The 25,085-nt window shown below is 47.1% G+C and overlaps 1 protein-coding gene across 2 annotated transcripts in view; it reads right to left on the minus strand.

The window, feature by feature from the left end:
- Positions 1-2,787: 2,787 nt before the first annotated feature.
- The window catches only part of LOC140134612 (beta-1,4-galactosyltransferase 3-like), a 56,845-nt gene continuing 34,547 nt past the window's right edge, over positions 2,788-25,085 (minus strand). For both annotated transcript variants that reach the window (XM_072155055.1, XM_072155056.1), the window contains exons 3-7: positions 13,700-13,935; positions 12,212-12,399; positions 9,094-9,216; positions 7,540-7,644; positions 2,788-3,692 (exon numbers count right to left, since the gene is read on the minus strand). In XM_072155055.1, coding sequence (XP_072011156.1) covers positions 3,542-3,692; positions 7,540-7,644; positions 9,094-9,216; positions 12,212-12,399; positions 13,700-13,935 — 803 coding nt within the window. In that variant the 3' untranslated portion in view covers positions 2,788-3,541. The remainder of the gene's footprint in view (positions 3,693-7,539; positions 7,645-9,093; positions 9,217-12,211; positions 12,400-13,699; positions 13,936-25,085) is intronic.

Here is a 25,085-nt window from a genome sequence, read left to right on the forward strand (position 1 = left end):
GTATGGGGGTGTAGTCACAGAGGGGTCAGAGCGCCCATGCTGACCCCTGACCACTGCTGGCTATGATAGAAAGGTGTCAGGACACACAGGACATGGCAGCTCGCTGTGTATGGGGGGTGTAGTCACAGAGGGGTCAGAGCGCCCATGCTGACCCCTGACCACTGCTGGCTATGATAGAAAGGTGTCAGGATACACAGGACATGGCAGCTCGCTGTGTATGGGGGTGTAGTCACAGAGGGGTCAGAGCACCCATGCTGACCCCTGACCACTGCTGGCTATGATAGAAAGGTGTCAGGACACACAGGACATGGCAGCTCGCTGTGTATGGGGGGTGTAGTCACAGAGGGGTCAGAGCGCCCATGCTGACCCCTGACCACTGCTGGCTATGATAGAAAGGTGTCAGGACACAGGACATGGCAGCTCGCTGTGTATGGGGGTGTTGTCACAGAGAGGTCAGAGCACCCATGCTGACCCCTGACCACTACTGGCTATGATAGAAAGGTGTCAGGACACACAGGACATGGCAGCTCGCTGTGTATGGGGGAGTGTAGTCACAGAGGGGTCAGAGCACCCATGCTGACCCCTGACCACTGCTGGCTATGATAGAAAGGTGTCAGGACACACAGGACATGGCAGCTCGCTGTGTATAGGGGGGTATAGTCACAGAGGGGTCAGAGCGCCCATGCTGACTCCTGACCACTTCTGGCTATGATAGGAAGGTGTCAGGACACACAGGACATGGCAGCTCGCTGTGTATGGGGGGTGTAGTCACAGAGGGGTCAGAGCGCCCATGCTGACCCCTGACCACTGCTGGCTATGATAGAAAGGTGTCAGGACACACAGGACATGGCAGCTCGCTGTGTATGGGGGTGTAGTCACAGAGGGGTCAGAGTGCCTATGCTGACCCCTGACCACTGCTGGCTATGATAGGAAGGTGTCAGGACACACAGGACATGGCAGCTCGCTGTGTATGGGGGGGTGTAGTCACAGAGGGGTCAGAGAGCCCATGCTGACCCCTGACCACTGCTGGCTATGATAGAAAGGTGTCAGGACACAGGACATGGCAGCTCGCTGTGTATGGGGGGTGTAGTCACAGAGGGGTCAGAGCGTCCATGCTGACCCCTGACCACTGCTGGCTATGATAGAAAGGTGTCAGGACACACAGGACATGGCAGCTCGCTGTGTATGGGGGGTGTAGTCACAGAGGGGTCAGAGCGTCCATGCTGACCCCTGACCACTGCTGGCTATGATAGAAAGGTGCCAGGACACACAGGACATGGCAGCTCGCTGTGTATGGGGGTGTAGTCACAGAGAGGTCAGAGAGCCCATGCTGACCCCTGTAGGGGGCCCCCGGTATCTCCTGACCCTATATCCGCGGTGGTGTCATGACTTGGCCGCGCTCGGGGTAAATGTGACAATTGGATGATTACAGTAATGAGGGGATGCGGCTGCAGCTCTGGATGTGATTAGAGTTCGTTAATGGAGCAGCTGCTCTCCGCTAATTAATGTTTTCCTTCCATGTAAATGGGCAGAGGCTCCGGGAGATAATCACTGGGAGGCGGTTAACCCTTTCCTATGCAGCAGATGTCTGTCCCAAATATAGCATTTATGTAAACCTGGACCCCCCTCCCCTCTACTACACAGGCTGCAGTCTGGGAGGGGACCACCCTGATCCTATAAACTAGTAACAGACTGTGGCCCTGCACAGCCCCCAGTAATTCCCCTCTATATACACTAGTGATCCGCACAGGATTCGGGCATATCTATTCACTGACAGCAAGCAGAGATCACTGTTTGGTATGAAACCAGCCATAGTGGAGACCTACGGACGTTTCCTTATATAAAGAACATAATCCTATACGATAAGGTAAGAATAATAATTGAGCAGTGTATGATGTAGTTCACAGCGTGGCCACCACGTGGCAGTGGTGCTCTGCACATTCTACGCATCCTGTATGATGGACTGTACCACACAGGCTCCATGGGGGGGAGCATAAGCTTCTATCCCTGATAATAATTAGATAGGTCACACAGTTATCTATAAGGAGCTCACAGCTCAGCCTCCCTGACTATATACTCATGATATGGAGAATAAAGATCAAGATGATGATCAAAGTGCATCTCCAATCTAGCAGAGATGGTTCTCTCTCTAAATGGTCATGTGATGTTCTGAGGCAGCATGGGATCGATAGCAAATTGGAACAGAAAACGCATCTAAAATCTAAAAATCAAGATTGTCACAGGCCAGGTGGAACCTGTGAGCGACCTCACAGGCTGTGTGAATCATTAGAGTGATATTACATGCTCGATGAACCATGAGAGTGACATCACAGGCCAGACGAACCCCAATAGTAACATCACAGGACATCACAGGCCCGGTGAATCATCAGAGCGAAAGAACTTGCCCAGGGAACCCCGAGAGCGATATCACAGGCGTGATGAACCTCAAATGCAACATCATATGATCTGGTGAACCTGAGAGCAACGTCAGAGGACATCATATGCCCAATGAATCATGAGAAGGATATCACAGGCCCAGCGACCTGTGGGGGTACCACGACCACTATGGACATATGACTGGGGGTCCTAGGTTTCAGATGTCCACTGATCCAACATTGGTTACCTAAAAATAAATCAATCCCAGAATACCACATGAAGCATTATGGAGGGGCGCCCCAGTTACATAATGGGAGTAGTAGTTTCATCGTGGCCAGAGTGCCACAGGTTATCCTGCAATAGTAAGTGGCAGCTCCGGGGGGGGGTAGGTATAGATCTATTTATTTCAGAAAGAATTCATAATATTTTCACATTAAGAAAAAAAACAAAAAACCCTAATAAATTCATTCATGTGATTCTCAGGAGCCGCAGCCGCATTTTACCTAAAATAAAAAAAAAAAATCCCAGAAAAAAATAATAATAATAATACAATCTATCTTCATATCCCACGCAAGAACTTGGCATAAAAGGCACTTTGGGTTGAAGTTAATACTGGTTATTGATCCTTTGCATTCAAGTGTCTGTTCCTTTAACTACAAGGTCCAAGATTTTTTTTGTCTTTAATGAAAAGTTCATGAAAAAAAAAAAAAAACTTTATAAACTCAGAGAGTCTGATGGCGTCAGTCCCCTCAGCATGATCCAATGAGATTCCAGACGGGAGGGAAAGCAAAAAAAAAAAAAAAAAATTAATAAATCCCCATATAACTCGTCTTCCTTGTTAAAAATAACAAAACAAAAAAAAACTCCAAAAAAAAAAAAAATTGCACTTCTAGAGACGAGACGATTCTCTGGTGAAAGACCTCAGCATCGCTTCTCAGCTGCGACCACCGGTCGGCTCGCAGGAAGCAGGAAGGGATTGAGTGCACTGACCTCTAGAGGCCGGGAGGTGTTACTGCGGCCGCCGTCTTTGGTTTTGCAGTTCGTTGGTTACAGTAAAGTACAGAGAAAAAAAAAATAAAGTGATATATTGTCCGATTCTGATATCAAAGGGCGCTCGTGGTGGAGGCTCGGGCACAGCTGGTTTGGCGGGGTGAGGGGTGAAGGTTCACGTGTGGGGTCGGAGGCCTTTGTCTGTGCCGATGTCCACGGTGATGTTGGTGTAGAGCGGGAGCATCTCCTTGGATATGAGGTGATACTGCAGGGCGTTCATCCCGTCCTGCTTCCAGGTACGACGCGTCTTTGCTAACAGGTTGAACCTGAAACGAGAAACCAATAAGATTACAGTGCCCTTTAAGGGAACCTGTCAACAGATTTTACCAAAATTTAACTACTACCCCCCTCAGGAAGGGTAAACAACATCCTCTATAAAATTCCCTTTATTTTGTGAAATAAACCCATTCACCTATAAAAAAAAAAATTAAGTCATGTGATCATGAGAACAGAAGAGTCATCATTTGCCAGAGACGAGTCAATTTTAAGAGTCTTCAGGAGACAGTCTAACTTTAGACGTCCCGCATCTTGAGCTCAGAAATCATGGTGCTCAGGTCATATTAAAGAGAAGAATCTCGTCCCCCAGATTGCTTCAAACTTCTGGTTCTGTGATCCACAGAACCAGAGATACAGACAGTTAAAGATCTGTTAAATTGCCGATGTTCTATACTGCACTGATACATTGTAACAAACCATTCAAGATCAAGACCTAAACCAATAGGTTTCAGAGCAATTGTTGCCTTTGCTGTGCTGTGCACCCGGCAGCTGCTGCGGAACCTCTTGGCTCTGTGGTGTGTGGTAACAAGGGGCAGATACTACCTTAGTCCTCGGTATAAGCCTCACAGTCGCTGAGCGTTAAATCCTCTTAAGTGACATTTTTCACATAGTGAAGCCATGAACAAAGGGAGGGCTCAGCCCCAGGGCGCCATGTGACAGCTGTGGGCGGGCGCTGCGCCAACACCGCTACAAGTAAAGGGGGTTTTCACACCAAGCAATTTAGGTCCCATCCTCAGAATCGGATCCTATGAGGTATACACATCAGTACCTAACAATGTTTGCTACAATGTATCAGCGCAGATAAGATTGTGAATAATCGCTGCTCCGGGCTGATCAATGACAACGTAACACAGTGACAGATCATCAGCTGTGACAAGTATAAGGGTAAAGATGGTAAGGATTCAATTCACTGACAGTAAGCAGTGATGATGAAAGCAATGCAAAAACTTAGACTTGACCCCTCTACTTCTGCCTGTAATCCTGGCCGGTCCCCTACCCCTTGCCCCAGGCTATGGATATATATACACACAGACACAGTATACACTATAAATACCACACATACCATATAAACCTGATGCCCCAGGACCTAAATACTTCACCACCAGCCGGACGGCCACGTGTAAGGACATAATATACTGCTCAAATATACATAGGGGGCAGTATTATAGTAGTTATATTCTTGTACATAGGGGGCAGTATTATAGTAGTTATATTCTTGTACATAGGGGCAGTATTATAGTAGTTATATTCTTGTACATAGGGGCAGTATTATAGTAGTTATATTCTTGTACATAGGGGCAGTATTATAGTAGTTATATTCCTGTACATAGGGGGGCAGTATTATAGTAGTTATATTCTTGTACATAGGGGGCAGTATTATAGTAGTTATATTCTTGTACATAGGGGGCAGTATTATAGTAGTTATATTCTTGTACATAGGGGGCAGTATTATAGTAGTTATATTCTTGTACATAGGGGGCAGTATTATAGTAGTTATAGTCTTGTACATAGGGGTCAGTATTATAGTAGTTATATTCTTATACATAGGGGGCAGTATTATAGTAGTTATATTCTTGTACATAGGGGGCAGTATAATAGTAGTTATATTCTTGTACATGGGGGCAGTATTATAGTAGTTATATTCTTGTACATAGGGGCAGTATTATAGTAGTTATATTCTTGTACATAGGGGGCAGTATTATAGTAGTTATATTCCTGTACATAGGGGGCTGTATTATAGTAGTTATATTCCTGTACATAGGGGGCAGTATTATAGTAGTTATATTCTTGTACATAGGGGCAGTATTATAGTAGTTATATTCCTGTACATAGGGGACAGTATTATAGTAGTTATATTCCTGTACATAGGGGACAGTATTATAGTAGTTATATTCTTGTACATAGGGGGCAGTATTATAGTAGTTATATTCCTGTACATAGGGGGCAGTATTATAGTAGTTATATTCTTGTACATAGGGGCAGTATTATAGTAGTTATATTCCTGTACATAGGGGACAGTATTATAGTAGTTATATTCCTGTACATAGGGGACAGTATTATAGTAGTTATATTCTTGTACATAGGGGGCAGTATTATAGTAGTAATATTCTTGTACATAGGGGGCAGTATTTTAGTAGTTATATTCTTGTACATAGGGACAGTATTATAGTAGTTATATTCCTGTACATAGGGGGCAGTATTATAGTAGTTATATTCCTGTACATAGGGGGCAGTATTATAGTAGTTATATTCCTATACATAGGGGGCAGTATTATAGTAGTTATATTCTTATACATAGGGGACAGTATTATAGTAGTTATATTCTTGTACATAGGGGACAGTATTATAGTAGTTATATTCTTGTACATAGGGGCAGTATTATAGTAGTTATATTCTTATACATAGGGGCAGTATTATAGTAGTTATATTCTTGTACATAGGGGACAGTATTATAGTAGTTATATTCTTGTACATAGGGGCAGTATTATAGTAGTTATATTCTTGTACATAGGGGGCAGTATTATAGTAGTTATATTCTTGTACATAGGGGGCAGTATTATAGTAGTTATATTCTTGTACATAGGAGGCAGTGTTATAGTAGTTATATTCCTGTACATAGGGGCAGTAATATAGTAGTTATATTCCTGTACATAGGGGGCAGTATTATAGTAGTTATATTCTTGTACATAGGGGCAGTGTTATAGTAGTTATATTCCTGTACATAGGGGCAGTAATATAGTAGTTATATTCCTGTACATAGGGGGCAGTATTATAGTAGTTATATTCTTGTACATAGGAGGCAGTATTATAGTAGTTATATTCCTGTACATAGGGGCAGTATTATAGTAGTTATATTCTTGTACATAGGGGGCAGTATTATAGTAGTTATATTCTTGTACATAGGGGCAGTATTATAGTAGTTATATTCTTGTACATAGGGGGCAGTATTATAGTAGTTATATTCTTGTACATAGGGGGCAGTATTATAGTAGATATATTCTTGTACATAGGGGGCAGTATTATAGTAGTTATATTCTTGTACATAGGGGGCAGTATTATAGTAGTTATATTCTTGTACATAGGGGGCAGTATTATAGTAGTTATATTCTTGTACATAGGGGGCAGTATTATAGTAGTTATATTCTTGTTCATAGGGGGCAGTATTATAGTAGTTATATTCCTGTACATAGGGGGCAGTATTATAGTAGTTATATTCTTGTTCATAGGGGGCAGTATTATAGTAGTGATATTCTTGTACATAGGGGCAGTATTATAGTAGTTATATTCTTGTACATAGGGGCAGTATTATAGTAGTTATATTCTTGTACATAGGGGTAGTATTATAGTAGTTATATGATTACACGTAGGCGGCGGTACATTAGGATGTGTATTACTGCTCCACCCTACAGCTCGGCTAATACTTTAGGACAATGATAATATTATATTGCCGCCTATGTTTGCAGATGATTACTTCCTCCCATCATTATTACTGTCACAATATAAGATATCTCGGGGGCAGGGAACAAATAATGTAAATGAAATGTCATTATCTACATAATGAGAATGTAGAGACGTGTACACACTCTGCACGTCTCATCCTGTATTGTATGTACAGTAAACAGACAGTGAATAATAGGGAACATGCAGCGCTGGGGTCACGGAGGACGACACAGACCCGAGTCTGGACATGCAGGGACATGCACTGCGGGGAGCACATGATCTATTCACAGACAGCAAACAGAGATCCTGAAAGCCGTCAGGACCAGTTACAGAGGTTGTGTCAGGATCTCTGCTTGCCTTACACATAACATTAGTGAGGGTCTCTCCTTTTCTTACCTCTTAGGATTCTGTTCATTTCCTTTATCGTGTCCGTGTTTTATCATCTTATATTTCCCGTGTTTTACAGACGGCCGAGATATGAGCATCCCGCTGAGCGCCACCCTGAGGAGAGGGGGAGAAAGACAGCCTCATCATACAGGACGGGGGTCTCCTTATAGGGATCAGACAGGATGGGGGGGTCTCCTTATAGGGATCAGACAGGATGGGGGGGTCTCCTTATAGGGATCACACAGGACGGGGGTCTCCTTATAGGGATCACACAGAACAGGGGGTCTCCTTATAGGGATCAGACAGGACGTGGGGTCTCCTCATAGGGATCACACAGGACGGGGGTCTCCTTATAGGGATCACACAGGACGGGGGTCTCCTTATAGGGATCAGACAGGACGTGGGGTCTTCCTATAGGGATCAGACAGGACGGGGGGTTTCCTTATAGGGATCACACAGGACGGGGGTCTCCTTATAGGGATCACACAGGACGTGGGGTCTCCTTATAGGGATCAGACAGGACGTGGGGTCTCCTTATAGGGATCAGACAGGACGTGGGGTCTCCTTATAGGGATCACACAGGACGGGGGTCTCCTTATAGGGATCACACGGGACGGGGGGTATCCTTATAGGGATCAGACAGGACGTGGGGTATCCTTATAGGGATCAGACAGGACGTGGGGTCTCCTTATAGGGATCAGACAGGACGGGGGGTATCCTTATAGGGATCAGACAGGACGTGGGGTCTCCTTATAGGGATCACACAGGACGGGGGTCTCCTTATAGGGATCACACAGGACGGGGGTCTCCTTATAGGGATCACACAGGACAGGGGGTCTCCTCATAGGGATCACACAGGACGGGGGTCTCCTCATAGGGATCACACAGGACAGGGGGTCTCCTCATAGGGATCACACAGGACAGGGGGTCTCCTCATAGGGATCACACAGGACAGGGGGTCTCCTCATAGGGATCACACAGGACAGGGGGTCTCCTCATAGGGATCACACAGGACAGGGGGTCTCCTCATAGGGATCACACAGGACAGGGGGTCTCCTCATAGGGATCACACAGGACAGGGGGTCTCCTCATAGGGATCACACAGGACAGGGGGTCTCCTCATAGGGATCACACAGGACAGGGGGTCTCCTCATAGGGATCACACAGGACAGGGGGTCTCCTCATAGGGATCACACAGGACAGGGGGTCTCCTCATAGGGATCACACAGGACGGGGGGTCTCCTCATAGGGATCACACAGGACGGGGGGGGTCTCCTCATCACACATCACACAGGACGGGGGGTCTCCTCATAGGGATCACACAGGATGGCGGGGGGGGAATTTATTTGGGGCCCCATGGAGCTGGAGATGACCTGTGCTGCAGAGACTTGGGGTCCTGTAAGCTCCAGCCCTGAGCAGTGAAGCGTCAGGACTTGGAGCGGGTCCCTGTAGGAGTTGCGGCTCAGTGACTCGGCACGACTTATGTACACAACGGAGGTGCCAAGTCGTCTGTAACTCAGAGCGGATGTCTCCGGTGGAGATAAGCGCGTCCCCGGCTCTTACCTGACTGCGATGTCGTCGTCCTCGCCTCCCCAGCCCCAGTAATTATTGGGGAATCCGTTCATCTTCATGTATTGTTCTGGGGTGAGGGCGGAGACCCCCCCAAAGTAGGACTTGTAAGGCAACCTATAAGAGAGACATACAATGGTGAGAGGCGTAGTACAGGGGGGTCCGTCCTCATAGTACACTGTAACAGATCCACATCTCATAGACAGCGTCATATCCGGATGTCACCCAGATCCGACCAGCAATGTGAGAGCAGTGCAGGGTGAGGCGCCCGGGCACCGCGGGATGCCAGGGACATGACTAACACTGGTCAGGACAAGTTTACCTCCCATTGTTGGAAGCACCCGGGACGCCGAAGGGTTAATAGATTGCGGCAACATTGTGACGTCTCCCTGTAATGATCATCCATGGGACGCAGGGTGTTACCGCACCCTCCTGTGTGCATTACTCCACACACCATATCAGTATACAGGCGGTTTGCTCTTAAGTTGAATTTGTATGTAAGTCGGAACTGTATAGTTTATCATTGTAACCCGAGTAACAATAAAGCTTCATTACAGACGCCTGTGATAACTGTTACAGCTGATTATTGTAGCCTAAGGCTAAAGTATAGTAAATTACCAACATCCACAGGTCCGTTTGTAACTAGGGGTCGTATGTAAGTCGAGTGTTCTTAAGTAGGGGACCCCCTGTACACCGCTACATGTTATACTCCTCGTGAGATTCTATATGGAGGTTACAATCTCATCTTGTATCAAAAAATTGAGGGAATCCAAAAACATCATTAAAATTTCACCTATTTAACCTTTTCCTGACCCAAAAATAAGGGTTTTAATTGCACTATTTATATAGGGTATTGCCAGAATACATTTTTTTTTTTTAAATCGGGGGTAGAAACACAAATATTTGCTGAAATTTGGGCTTGTTTTTCTGAGATTACAAGGTTTACAAGGTTTTAAATGTATCTCCCCCCCCTTAATAAAGTTGTATTGTATTGTCTTGTACAGGGGTATAAATGTACATTAGGTTTTGTTGAGTATTTATTAATGAATAATATTTGGGCTTGTTTTTTGTGGGATGCATTTTTTTTATGTGACCATTTTTAGAACTTTTTTTGTGATATTTGGGCTTATTTTTTGTGGAATCGGCATTAATTATTAATAGCACTACTTTATAAAGGGGTTGGCTAGTAGTATAAATGTGGTTATTTAGAATTTTTTTTTTTCGGGGGATTAGTTGTATTCTTGAATTGTACCATTTTATAAGGGGTCAGTCAGTAATAAATATTGATATTTTGGCTTGTTTTTTGGGGGCATTAAATTGTAATTTTAATGGCATCATAGTAAAAGGGGTTCACCCCGGGGTCTTTATTGAGATTTGGGCTTGTTTTTTGTGGGATTAGTTGTATTATTTAAAGGCAAAATGTTAAAGAAGTTTGCCTGCAGTATAAATATATATGTGGCTAGTGTTGAGTATTTATTATTTAATGATATTTGGGCTTGTTTTTTGTGGGATGCATTTTTTTTAATGTGACCATTTTTGCAGGATTTTAATTTTAAAAGGGTTAGCCAGGGGTATATATTGAGATTTAGGCTTGTATTTTGTGGGATTAGTTGCATTTTGTAACTGTTGCAGTTTAAAAGGGGTTGATCAGAAATATAAATTGATGGCCTAATAGAAGGATAGATTATCAATATCTTCATTGATGCCCTCCTGCTGCACTGAATCCGGCTCCATGTCCCTTTATTAGCCATAGCTATAGGGGAGCACCGATTTGTTTTGAATGGGAGTAACAGTGAAAATTTAGGATTCAGGCCTCTACAGGGACACAAAGGTAAATGCAACTGACTCTATGTAACCCATATATTTTTTGTAGATAGCTCATTATATCATATTTTATATATATTGTTGGATAGTCCCTACTAAAAAAAAAAAAAAAAAACACTACTAATCCCACAAAAAACAATCTCGATTATGGATACGTGAAAATTAAAATGCAAAAATGTATGGAATGTGAGGAAGTAAGAGTTAAAGCTATAAATGAGCGGATGAGGAGTAACTATTAATGAGGTATCACAATGAGGAGTCATTCATGAGGATTACATTGTTTCTCTTATTATTAATTGGATATTCCTGTGTTTACATTGCACATATTTTGGCTTCCCTGTTCTCTTGTCTCATTCACGCTCGCCCTGATAATCCCCCGGGCACCTCCCATCATCAGTCACTACTCGCTACTTACATCCACTCTCACCTCTGGGATCATCTTCTTACATTGCGCGCATTCATATATATATATGTATATGCTGTCATATAGAGTCCTATATGTTGTCCATAGACCATAGAAAAATGGCTGCCCCCCTTTGCAATGACTGGGCTTCTTAAACATGGCCACCTCCCATTGCTTGTATATAGGCTCTTCCTAAATGACCCGATTAATTACTATGCATCAGCCGCGTACCATCGTATAGCAAAGAGCATAGGGGACAACAATAAATCACGTCACAGTCCCTTTAAGGGGTTGTGACCATATAAAGTGATATCATCCCCCGTTATTTGATCCCCTCTAGATTCGCCTTGCGACAATTTACTATCCATGAAACAAGAACTGGAAACCTAAGAGACTAGAGGGAGAGCTTCACTTCAAACGCCACAATCTGGGACTCTGTAGCACCTAGAACCAAGTTTCATTGTGTCATTTTAAAGGATCGTGGTTCTGTGTTCTTTAGTCGTGGTCTATATCAGCTGATTTGCTTCCCAATTCTCTCTTTAACTGTGTTCTCTAGTGCACACAATCATAATCCCAATGATCCGACTTTAAAATGACACCAGAATCTAGGATCTAGATGCTACAGAGCCCAAATTATGGGCTTCTGAAGTGAAGATTCTCCATTAGCCTCTAAAAGTGATTCAGCTCAGTCGTTTTCTGCACACCCAGGGGAGCTGCGGTCCCTAAATCCTCAGGATCAGCCGGAAATGTGACAAACCGGAATCACCGTCATCACGGAATGTCATGTAACTTCTCTCACGACACCCGCACAATTCTCCTGTGCACTAATTTGACGGCTCCTCCCCCTTCCCCTTAGTTGTTCAGGATCAGGACCCCGCCACGTACTTGTATCCAAACTTATCCATGGCGATGGACGCGTGTTTCGGGAACTTGTCGCAGGTGTACAAGTTGCGGTCGTCCTCGGGGATGAGGTCCACGTCGTGGAAGAACATGCAGTCCCAGTCCTCGTCCTTCATGGCTTCCTTAAAGCCGACGTTCAGCAGCTTCGCCCGGTTGAACGTGTAATTACCGGCCTGGAAACAGAAAACACACAGATCTGTAGGATCCCTTTAAATCCTGCGCCTACGACCCCCGACATTCCGGGTCACAGGGAGCACTGAGGGGTCAGCGTGGGGCTATCTATAGAGTAAAGTGTAAGATAATCCGGGGTCTCACTGATGTGACAGGTTATGGGGCGGCAGGGACTGGTGGTCTACGGGGAGGGGGAACCTATCAGGTGTCTCTCGTTATCTCCGGTTACACAGGGCGACACTGCTTGTCCTGGTTTAGCCTCCGGACCCCCCTCATAAACACGCAGGTCCAGCCGAGTGTGCACCTGCTCTGAATAGGGAGAGGGGAGTCTCTGCTGAGCCCTGCATGCAAGTGTATGGGGGAAGCTACAGAGCCTAAGAAGAAGATACAGGGATTGTAGGAGTGGGGAGAGGCATTCATATCCATCATGGGTTCTCACACTGCTGTGCTCTGTGCTCTCTGCAGCCAGTGTTAGGTATAGTGCCTGGAGAGATGCGTCATCATACATTTATACAAGTTGTTAGTAACAGCAGAGCTGTGAAATATGGATTCGTATTGTAAGATTAAAGATTGTGGGTTGGAGTGTCCACACACTGCTGTGCTCTCTGCAGTACTGTTATATATTGTCCCGGGAGAGATGTGTAATCAGACCGATCATCATTTATAGAGCACCATTAATTGTGTGTAAGTGGTTAGGAGTGGCAGGACTGCGAGAAATTATATCCCAGGACTGTAACTTCTCCAAGTGCATTTGGGGCATCTCCTCACACTGCTGTGCTCTTAGCTATATGCAGGCATTGTGAAATATTGTCCCTGGAGATCTGTGTAATCATGTCCCCTGGAGATCTGTGTAATCATACCTCTGTATACGTTGTTATTAGCAGCAGGACTGTGGAATATGCATTTATATTCCTGGTTTGTAGCTTCTCCTAAGTACAGTGGAAACATGTCCTAACACTGCTGTGCTCTGTACTCTCTGCAGAGTGTTAAGCATTGTCCCCTGTACAGATGTGTAATAATACCTCTGTATAAGTTGTTACTAGCCGCAGGACTGTGAAATATTGATTTATATTCCAGGACATGGGTGTATCCTCACACTGCTGTGCTCTCAGCTCACTGCATTTAAATGCTCCAATTCTTTTCTATCCCGCCTGGAGTGATTGATGTAGTATTAACATGCTTGAGATTTTGCTCCTAACAGATGAGGTGCTGTAGAGCAGAGCAGATCCAAGAGCTCAGGGCGCAGCAGTGTGAGGACACCCCCAGTACCTCTGGGTATGATGTGCAGGAGCTGATCCCTACCTGATGGATGATGTAGATGCCGTAGTTGAGCTGCTGGCGCTGCAGGAAGGGGTGCAGGTAGTACAGGAGGTACTTGAGGTGCTGCTCCCGGTTGCGGTGAGGGATGATGACGGCAGTCTTATGGTTGGACTCGCAGTCGGGGGGCTTGTAGCGCCCCCCTTTGGTCACATAGGGATTCTTCCGCATTACGTCTTCTAGCGTTAGGACCTCTGGTAACTGCACCCGGATGGGTCCTCCTGGAAGAGATCAAGATGATAGCAACTTTATACACAGATCTGTACTCCACTCCCTTCCAAAGCAGCATTCAAAAATCACACAGGGAGAGATTTGCAAGGTATGGGTGTCCTCACACTGCTGTGCTCCTAGCTTTCCACACTGAACTGCTCCTGTAGTATTTAAAGGGAACCTGTCATCAGGTTTTACCCCATTAAACCACTACCCTTTCTAGAATTCCCTCTTACATGAAATCTCTCCCAAAGTCATGTGAAACCGAGAAGAGAAGAGTCATATTTTACTGGAGATGAGTCAAGTTTAGAGGCTGCAGGGGGAAACGTCACAACAGACGTCCCTAATCTCCGGTTCTGTAGCACCTAGAAACATGTTGCTGGTGTCATATAAAAGATAAGAACCGCACCAGGCCTGTGGTTCTGTAAAGGGAGCTAAATACACAGATAAAGAACCAATACCCCCCCCCCTTTTTAAAGCTCCCTATATTTTGGGAGCCTGCATCATGTCTCTAGGTAAATAAGTGCATCTGAAGTGCCTCTCCTGCTGCAGCCTCTAAACTTGACTCATCTCCGGTAAAATATGACTCTTTTCTGCTCAATTTTTACATAACATTGGAGGAGATTTTTGTTGGTGAACGGGTGAGATCTTGCATAAAAGGACTGTTACAGCTTCTACTCAAATTGTGGAGCAATTCATAGCACAGAACTAAAAGCACAGCAGTGTGAGGATATGCCAAGCATGGAATATAATGTAACACACGAGAAGTTATCAGGGGTGTACACACGCAGGGTTAATCCATCTCCGATCCTTAGATCCGTGGCACTACCACGCTCAGACACGGACGGTAGTGCTGACTGGGCAGAGCAGACACTGAACTCTGTTCCCTGCCAAGACGGAGCGAGTGATCGTCTGCCAGGAGTAATTACTGAGCGCACCATGTACCAACATGAGGCTCCGGGGTGCACTAACAGGGCGTCCCCGGGGTGTAGTGTACAAGCAGCTTCCATCACATTCCAGCAGGCATACTCCAGTCACATCCAGAGCTGCAACCACAATTCTGCTGGAATTTTTGAACATTAAAGGAGATTGATACATTATTCATCGCCACAGATACATCCTACAATCGGAGCGAGGCTGAAGATGTAATGTCATGGCCAATTCTTGCTGCAGCTTTGGATGTGACGGGAGTGGAAGACACAAAGAAATAAAGAAACTCTTTTCAGAGAGAGGATTATTGACATCTATGGCAACAAATCCTAACAACATGATCCTCGTGTATCCCATGCAGAAGAAGCAGTGTCCGACTCAATTCTCGCTGCAGCTTTGGATGTAAATGGAGTAGAGGAAGCAAAACCTTGTGGAAGGGAAATTAGGATAACTTGCCATTGATGTGAACCAATTTCCCTCCTACAAGATTTTGTGTCTTTTACTCCATTCACATCCAAAGCTGCAGCGAGAATAGAGTCGGACATGGCACGTTTTGCAGGGGGTGCGCTAGGATCGGGGAGGTCATGTTTTTAATTCACATCAATGGTGAGTTATCCAAACAACACGACCTCCCTGATCCTCGTGTATCCCCTGCACAAGATACAGTGTCCAACTCCATTCTTGCTGCAGCTTTGGATGTGAATGGAGTAGAGGACACAAACAAAATCTTGTAGGGGGGAGGGGGGAGTTAGTCCACATAAATGGCGAGTTATCCTAACTTCCCTCCTACAAGATTTTGTGTTCTCTACTCCATTCACATCCAAAGCTGCAGCGAGAATGGAGCCGGGCACTGCATGTTCTGCATTGAGAAGGTCATCTTCTTAGGATAACTCGCCATTGATGTGGCCTAACAACATGACCTCCTCGATGCTGAACATGCAGTGCCCGGCTCCATTCTCGCTGCAGCTTTGGATGTGAATGGAGTAGAGGACACAAAATCTTGTAGGGGAGGGGGGGGGGGGTAGAGTTACTCCTCATAAATGGCAAGTTATCCTAACAACATGATCTCCTCGATGCAGAAGATGCAGTGCCCGGCTCCATTCTCGCTGCAGCTTTGGATGTGAATGGAGTAGAGAACCCAAAATCTTGTAGGAGGGAAGTTAGTCCACATCATTGGTGAGTTATCCTAAAAACATGATCTCCTCGATGCAGAACATGCGGTGCCCGACTCTATTCTCGCTGCAGCTTTGTATGTGACTGGAGCATGAGATACATCTTGGCTTTATCGTACGGTCTCTGACAATTACGATGATGCCGATCCCGGTCTGGAAGGTCGGATCATTAAAGGGATCCATGGTGGCACAATAGCTTTAATTAGCCTCGGGTTATGGGCGCAGATCAAGTAATTACCAATAATTGCCGGATCTGAATACTGAGGTCACGACTGCGTTTTGGGCATCAATATGAAGCGGCCACAGGACTAGTGAGACGTGGGATGGAGGAGGTCGGGGGGGGGACTCTGATCCCTTTCCTATAAATTTCATAGGAATCGGATACGGAAAAAAAGGCTCATCAAGATAACGAGGGAACAACAATCAGTAATGTCTCCGGCTGTAAAACCATCAGAGCCGCTCATAAAGACGAGACGCCCGAGGAGTCTTATTACACAGCAGCGCGGACGCCACGGGAGCCACGGGAATAACAGCTTGTAAACCTGCACCTGCCATCATGGGGCTTAAAGGGATCCTCCACCCTATGGATAGGACCGGTGTGACCAGGACTTCTCCCCAGAGATGATACAATCCTGTACAACAACGCGGATACTATGGATACACCATAATACTGCAGCCAAGCAACACGGCACTTACACCCATCCTGTATTATACCCCAGAGCTGCACTCACTATTCTGCTGCTGGTGCAGTCACTGTGTACATACATGACATTACTTATCCTGTACTGATCCTGAGTCACATCCTGTATTATACCCCAGAGCTGCACTCACTATTCTTCTGCTGGTGCAGTCACTGTGTACATACATGACATTACTTATCCTGTACTGATCCTGAGTTACATCCTGTATTATACTCCAGAGCTGCACTCACTATTCTGCTGCTGGTGCAGTCACTGTGTACATACATGACATTACTTATCCTGTACTGATCCTGAGTTACATCCTGTATTATACTCCAGAGCTGCACTCACTATTCTGCTGCTGGTGCAGTCACTGTGTACATACATGACATTACTTATCCTGTACTGATCCTGAGTTACATCCTGTATTATACTCCAGAGCTGCACTCACTATTCTGCTGCTGGTGCAGTCACTGTGTACATACATGACATTACTTATCCTGTACTGATCCTGAGTTACATCCTATATTATACCCCAGAGCTGCACTCACTATTCTTCTGCTGGTGCAGTCACTGTGTACATACATGACATTACTTATCCTGTACAGATCCTGAGTTACATCCTGTATTATACTCCAGAGCTGCACTCACTATTCTGCTGCTGGTGCAGTCACTGTGTACATACATGACATTACTTATCCTGTACTGATCCTGAGTTACATCCTGTATTATACTCCAGAGCTGCACTCACTATTCTGCTGCTGGTGCAGTCACTGTGTACATACATGACATTACTTATCCTGTACTGATCCTGAGTCACATCCTGTATTATACCCCAGAGCTGCACTCACTATTCTTCTGCTGGTGCAGTCACTGTGTACATACATGACATTACTTATCCTGTACTGATCCTGAGTTACATCCTGTATTATACCCCAGAGCTGCACTCACTATTCTGCTGCTGGTGCAGTCACTGTGTACATACATGACATTACTTATCCTGTACTGATCCTGAGTTACATCCTGTATTATACCCCAGAGCTGCACTCACTATTCTGCTGCTGGTGCAGTCACTGTGTACATACATGACATTACTTATCCTGTACTGATCCTGAGTTACATCCTGTATTATACCACAGAGCTGCACTCACTATTCTGCTGCTGGTGCAGTCACTGTGTACATACATGACATTACTTATCCTGTACTGATCCTGAGTTACATCCTGTATTATACCCCAGAGCTGCACTCACTATTCTGCTGCTGGTGCAGTCACTGTGTACATACATGACATTACTTATCCTGTACTGATCCTGAGTTACATCCTGTATTATACTCCAGAGCTGCACTCACTATTCTGCTGCTGGTGCAGTCACTGTGTACATACATGACATTACTTATCCTGTACTGATCCTGAGTTACATCCTGTATTATACCCCAGAGCTGCACTCACTATTCTGCTGCTGGTGCAGTCACTGTGTACATACATGACATTACTTATCCTGTACTGATCCTGAGTTACATACTGTATTATACTCCAGAGCTGCACTCACTATTCTGCTGCTGGTGCAGTCACTGTGTACATACATGACATTACTTATCCTGTACTGATCCTGAGTTACATCCTGTATTATACCCCAGAGCTGCACTCACTATTCTGCTGCTGGTGCAGTCACTGTGTACATACATGACATTACTTATCCTGTACTGATCCTGAGTTACATCCTGTATTATATCCCAGAGCTGCACTCACTATTCTGCTGCTGGTGCAGTCACTGTGTACATACATGACATTACTTATCCTGTACTGATCCTGAGTTACATCCTGTATTATACTCCAGACCTGCACTCACTATTCTGCTGCTGGTGCAGTCACTGTGTACATACATGACATTACTTATCCTGTACTGATCCTGAGTTACATCCTGTATTATACTCCAGACCTGCACTCACTATTCTGCTGCTGGTGCAGTCACTGTGTACATACATGACATTACTTATCCTGTACTGATCCTGAGTTACATCCTGTATTATACTCCAGACCTGCACTCACTATTCTGCTGGTGCAGTCACTGTGTACATACATGACATTACTTATCCTGTACTGATCCTGAGTTACATCCTGTATTATACCCCAGAGCTGCACTCACTATTCTGCTGCTGGTGCAGTCACTGTGTACATACATGACATTACTTATCCTGTACTGATCCTGAGTTACATCCTGTAGATCTTTTATTTTATATAAAAGTAAAAAACATAACAATACAAACAAAACATAATATACAATATATACAATCTCTTACCTGCTGGTCCAGCCCCATTCATACCTAGCAAAAATAATAACTTACAATACACCAAAATGAATAAACACCAAATACCACAACCCCCACCCAACCGATTATTACATCCTAAACCAAACCAATAACAAACACAAGCCACACCCACAAATAAACATAAATTACCATAAATATACATAAATATACATAAACCCACCCCACACCCTCTAATAACAAACCACCCCACACCCATTTTTTTTTTTTTTAACACTACACTACACTAAACTAAATCCCTCGCCCGCACCCTCCCCTTCCCCCCAGACACTGGTCTAACGTCCAAAGTTTGCGTTAAGTAGTCCAGACCAGTGCCCAGGTCAGTTCATAAGTCCACCACTATCACCCCCCTCCCAACCTAACACTATGTCCCAAACCAAACTATATACAATATATACAGTAATTACAACATAACAAAGAAAACAGAATACAAATAAAGTCTAAACAACATCAATCAAAACCACATAAAGCCCAGGTTCGGCGCCTGCAAGCCCCTACATCACTACATGCCCAGAACACAAAACAAAAATCTACAGTGCAGCATCAGCCCCACACCAGGAGAGGAGATGACAGACTAAGGGACACTAAAGGAGAACCCCCTCCAAAGGAGAGAGGCCCTCCCCGTGCCCAGCCTCTCATACTCCAGAGAGCGCACCTTCACCAGGTCACCCAGAATGTTCCTAACCTCATCCACCGGGAGGATTTTACGCTGCGTCGATACTAAACACCGTGCGTTCCACGTGTGGTACCTGACCACTAGACTAACTAGGAATAACGTGCAGCGGTCCCGGCCACCCAGGCCTCTGAATGCTCCAAAGGCCCACTCCGCATAGGAGAGACCGGTGGTCAGAGAACTCCACCTCAACAACGGACACTGCTGAAGAGATGGCTTCCTCCTTTAAATAAAACCTGTCTATTCTAGACCTACAGCTACCCCTATAATATGTGAACCCCGCGTGGCCTGGGGTGTGCCGGATGTGGACATCCACCAGGCGAGCCTCACTGGCTATGCTATTAAGAGCGACGCTATCATAAGTCAGCTTGTCTCTGGAACCTCCCCTATCCTGGGACCTCGTGACAGCATTGAAGTCCCCTCCAAAGACCACCTGCCGACTTGTAAAAAGGTAGGGCTTGATCCTCATAAAGAGACACTTCCTGTCCCACTTGGACTGGGGACCATAGATGTTAATAAGACGAAGTTCTTGTCCCTTCATGAGGACATCCAGGATCAGGCACCTCCCCATTTCTAGCTCAATAACTCGTCGGCATTCTACCGGTGCGGTAAAAAGGACCGCCACTCCGCTATACGGCTCGGCCGCAAGAGACCAATAGGAAGGCCCGTGTCTCCATTCCCTCTTAGCTTTAAACACGGCCGCCAAATCTGGCAGCCTGGTCTCCTGCAAAAATAAAATGTCGGCTTCAACACGGCCGAGAAAATCAAAGGTGACATTAATGGACGCCAGCGTCAACGGAGTGGGTGCCGCCATCATGAGTGATTGAGTTAGACGGCTTTCTTTTTACCCATCTTACCACCACCCTCGGGAAATGAACACCCCCTTTTTAGACATATTGTGGTGTCCATCTCCCTCACCTCCGATGCTTCAGGGGCAGATCCAGGACCTGCCCCCTCATCCTCGTCTCCAGACTCTGGGCCAGTCTCCCCTCCTGAGGACCCTGACTCCCCAGGGGGAGACTCGGCACCCCCTGCAGGCCCCTCCGCCACCTCTGGCCCTTCACCCTCAGCCCCTCCATCGGCAGGAGAGGCTCCATCCAGGGCCAGGAATCGATTTGAAAGTTCGACCAGCGGGGGGTCGGTTGCACCTTCCTTGGGTACCTTAGTCAGGGAGGGAGAAGATCTTACACCTCCCTTCTTTTTACCCTTTTTCTTCTTTTTGGCGCCACGCTTACGCTTTTCCTCTAGCCACGCCCTATTATCCTCGTCCATACTCTCATAATGGGAGGAGTCTGAGGACTTGGCACCTTCCTCTCTCTCGATCCTCCTGACCTCCTCATCCAGTACATCATCCCCTGGGGCCTCAGCGACAGGTGTGGTCTCCAGGATAGCGCCAGAGGTTGTCCCAGCAGCCCGAGACTCCCCCCGCTCTCTCTCCTGTTGACGCTTTTCTAGACGCCTCAGCTGGGCAGGCGTCTTTTTCCTGTCTTTCTTCCCTGGCCCCTCCATTCCTCCGCCTTTGCTAGTCCCCTCCCCAGCAGATTCAGCCTCATGGCTTTCATCCGCTGAGGATGAGCCCGCATTAGCGAAGGAAAGAGGACAACGACTGTACGGGTGACCGAGATCACCACACAGGTTACACCTAATCTGCCCTGTACAGGATGCAGCGAGATGGCCGACACCCCCACACAACGCACACTTCTGCACGGTGCAGTTTGCGCTGAAATGTGTGGGGTCACCGCACCTGTGACACAGCTTAGGCTGCCCCCGGTAGAAGATCAGGATCCGATCCCTCCCCAGGAAGGCTGATGAAGGGATGTGGGCGACTGAGTTACCTGAACGCCTCAACTTCACCATGAAGGTCCAGGCCCCTGACCAGATACCATACTCGTCACGATTTTTTTCCGGCAATCCTAGCACCTCTCCATAACGATTCATCCAGGTCATGATGTCAAAGCAAGATAGTGATTCGTTACGGGTAAGAACGGTCACTTTCTTGAGTTCGCTCTGGCGGGACACTGCTTGCACAGCAAAGTCCCGCCACTCGGGCTCGTTGTATCTCAGCTCATAGTTGGACCAGAAGAGCTCAAGCCCCTCCGGCCGAACAAAGCTGACATCAAACTCAGATGTACCATAGGGATGGATCAAGGCAAAGATGTCAGCCGCCTTGAAGTCCATCTTCAGCAGCAGCTCAACTACCCGTGCCCGAGGGGGACACACATCACTGCCACGCCACCGAAGACAGACCACATTCCTACGGTTAGCACCCGGCCCGGTTGTCGGGAGCGACCATGATGTCTCCCTGCCTCTTTGCTCTCGGAAGGCAGACAGGCCGTGCCTCTCTATCCAAAACGACAAATCAACCTCCTGCCCCGCTACATTGATCGTCCTTTCACCCTTCTGTAAGGCCTGCAGGAGGCGCCGTTGCAAAAAGCCGTCCCCAGAGCCCAGAGACGAGGATGATGGAACCCTACTTCCCCCAGCAGCGACACTGGCATAGCTCTTAATAGGGGCCGCCACTGGGGGAGCAACCGGACCAACCCCTGCACCCAATACATTAACACTACCCACCTGCATGTTACACTCAGCCGCGCCACTCACACCACCAGTCACTCCATCACCCACCCCCAAAGCTGGAAAAGATTCAGCACCACTCACACCATTCACATTATCCACCACAACATCACTGACTCCACTCACACTGGCTGGACCAGCAACAACATTAGGGGACATGACCACCTCCGCATCTTCAGGCACAAGGGACGGGGGTCCCCTCGCAGAGCATCGCCCAGAGGGGACCCCGACTTGTGTCACACTTGTGCCCTCCGCATCATCGGTAGCAGATGTTATTTTACTTTTCTTAGGGGAAGGTAAGAGTCGCCGCTGATCTTTGGCCGGTGTGAGGCGCCGCTGATCCCCACCTTCCTCAGCACTCGTCTGCAGACTATCTCCAACACCGACACAAAACAGGACTTTAGGTTTAGGTTTGGGAGGTTCGGAGCCCTCAGCCTCAGCGACCCCTCCACGCTGCCGCCACCCCATAACCAAGTGATCAGCGGCAACAGAATGAAGAGGCGCCGAGGCACCGGAAGCTGCCACCAGTGCCGGGCTATCCCCCCCTCCCACCGGGGGACGCACCACAGCACTGGATTTGGATGGTATCGCCACTGCCGAGCCGCCCTTACTGTCCGGCCTTGCGGCCGATGCCTCCCCTGCTCCCCCACTGTTACCACAAACAGAGACGGAGCCCATCGCCACATCAGATGTCACACCTGTAATCTCCCCGCTCCCTGGCACTGAGTCCACTGCAGGACCCGTGCTGGGCTGGGTAACGGGGCTCGCACAGTGAGCTGACCCTGCGGCCGACTCGGGTTTTACGGGGAGGGGGCTGTAGACTGGACTCACCACTTCCACGGATTTGGTCTTCTTCTTTCGTGGTTTGCTGCCCCCCGGTGCATCCTCCGGCAGATCGTCTCCAAAAGTAAAGTCCTGGAGGTGCACAGGGGACTCGAGCCGTCAAATCTCCTCCATCAGCGCCCCTCCCTGGTGGCTGTCACTATCCTCACCCGGGCCGGCAGAACCGCAGCCAGATGACATAGCCGCTTGTCCTGCAGGGGGCCCACTGCACGGTACCGAACTTTCCTCCTCCATCTGACTCTCAGGCTGAAGCCCCATCAGCCGCCTCTGCTTCTCCTCCTCCATCTCCCGGAACCGCTCATCATTAAGAATTTTTTCTTTAAACGGACCGCTCCTCTCTAGCAGGTAAGCCTTCCTCTCCTCCAAGGCCTGGATGTTAGTCTGGAGCCTGGATATCTCTGCCAGAATCTGCTCCTTCCTCCTCTTCTGGGCAGAGCTTGCCCTGGCATGGGCGCACCTGAGCTCCTCCCGCAGTCTCCTCACCGTCTTGCTGGCTTCTTCGTACTCAGAGAGGTGGCCCAGAGCCCGGGAGGCATAGCTGGAAATAGACTCCCGGGTCCTCAGCATTCCCCAGCCCTCTTCACTGAGGTCAGCCTCACCTCCCTGAGCACTCAGCTTTCCCGCAGTATCCAGCTTTTCCTTGGTACCCAGCTTTCCCGAGGTATCCAGCTTTCCTGGGGTTTTGGTGCTTTTTGATGCCTTAGCTGGCCTGGGGGTACTTGGAGCAGCATTGCTGCTGTTCCTTGCAGATCTTCTTACCCCCAAGGCTTCCGCAGCGCTGGCCGGTTCCTGGCTACCCCTGCCCCCCGCCGGCCTAGACCGGGAAGCAGGAGCCTGGGACTTGCTGCCCTGGCTCATGCCTGAAAACCCACTCCCTCCCTGGGAGAGGAGAGAGCAGGCCCCAGGTGGAGGTGGTTTTCCCTGGAGCTCAGGAGCAGCAGCAGCACACAGCCTCTCACAGCAACAGAGAGTTAACGAGCTGACGAGATACACCTGAGATGCACTCACTATTCTGCTGCTGGTGCAGCCACTGTGTACATACATGACATTACTTATCCTGTACTGATCCTGAGTTACATCCTGTATTATACCCCAGAGCTGCACTCACTATTCTGCTGCTGGTGCAGTCACTGTGTACATACATGACATTACTTATCCTGTACTGATCCTGAGTTACATCCTGTATTATACCCCAGAGCTGCACTCACTATTCTGCTGCTGGTGCAGTCACTGTGTACATACATGACATTACTTATCCTGTACTGATCCTGAGTTACATCCTGTATTATACTCCAGAGCTGCACTCACTATTCTGCTGCTGGTGCAGTCACTGTGTACATACATGACATTACTTATCCTGTATTGATCCTGAGTTACATCCTGTATTATACCCCAGAGCTGCACTCACTATTCTGCTGCTGGTGCAGTCACTGTGTACATACATGACATTACTTATCCTGTACTGATCCTGAGTTACATCCTGTATTATACTCCAGAGCTGCACTCACTATTCTGCTGCTGGTGCAGTCACTGTGTACATACATGACATTACTTATCCTGCACTGATCCTGAGTTACATCCTGTATTATACTCCGGAGCTGCAGTCACTATTCTGCTGCTGGTGCAGTCACTGTGCACATACATGCAGGGTATAGACCTCCTCCCTCCCTGATACAATGTAACACCCATAGTGGGGTGGCACATGCCCGCGTTGCTGTAGTTGTATCCTCGGACACTTGGCTTTGGGGTTATTGCAGGACACCAAGAAACATTAGTAAATATTTGATCAGAGTCTGGAGGGGAGGAAGGAGTTTTCTCTCTCTCTCTATTCCTGGTTAATTCAGCCTCCTGTGTACAACATCCTGCACCGAGGAGCTGACAATCTAATCCCGGAGAGCCACACGCTTCAGCCAACATCACCAATACACTTCTCCAAAAATTAAAAAAAAAAAGCAGAACC

Source organism: Engystomops pustulosus, chromosome 6, assembly GCF_040894005.1.
Source record: "Engystomops pustulosus chromosome 6, aEngPut4.maternal, whole genome shotgun sequence".
Classification (NCBI taxonomy): domain Eukaryota; kingdom Metazoa; phylum Chordata; class Amphibia; order Anura; family Leptodactylidae; genus Engystomops; species Engystomops pustulosus.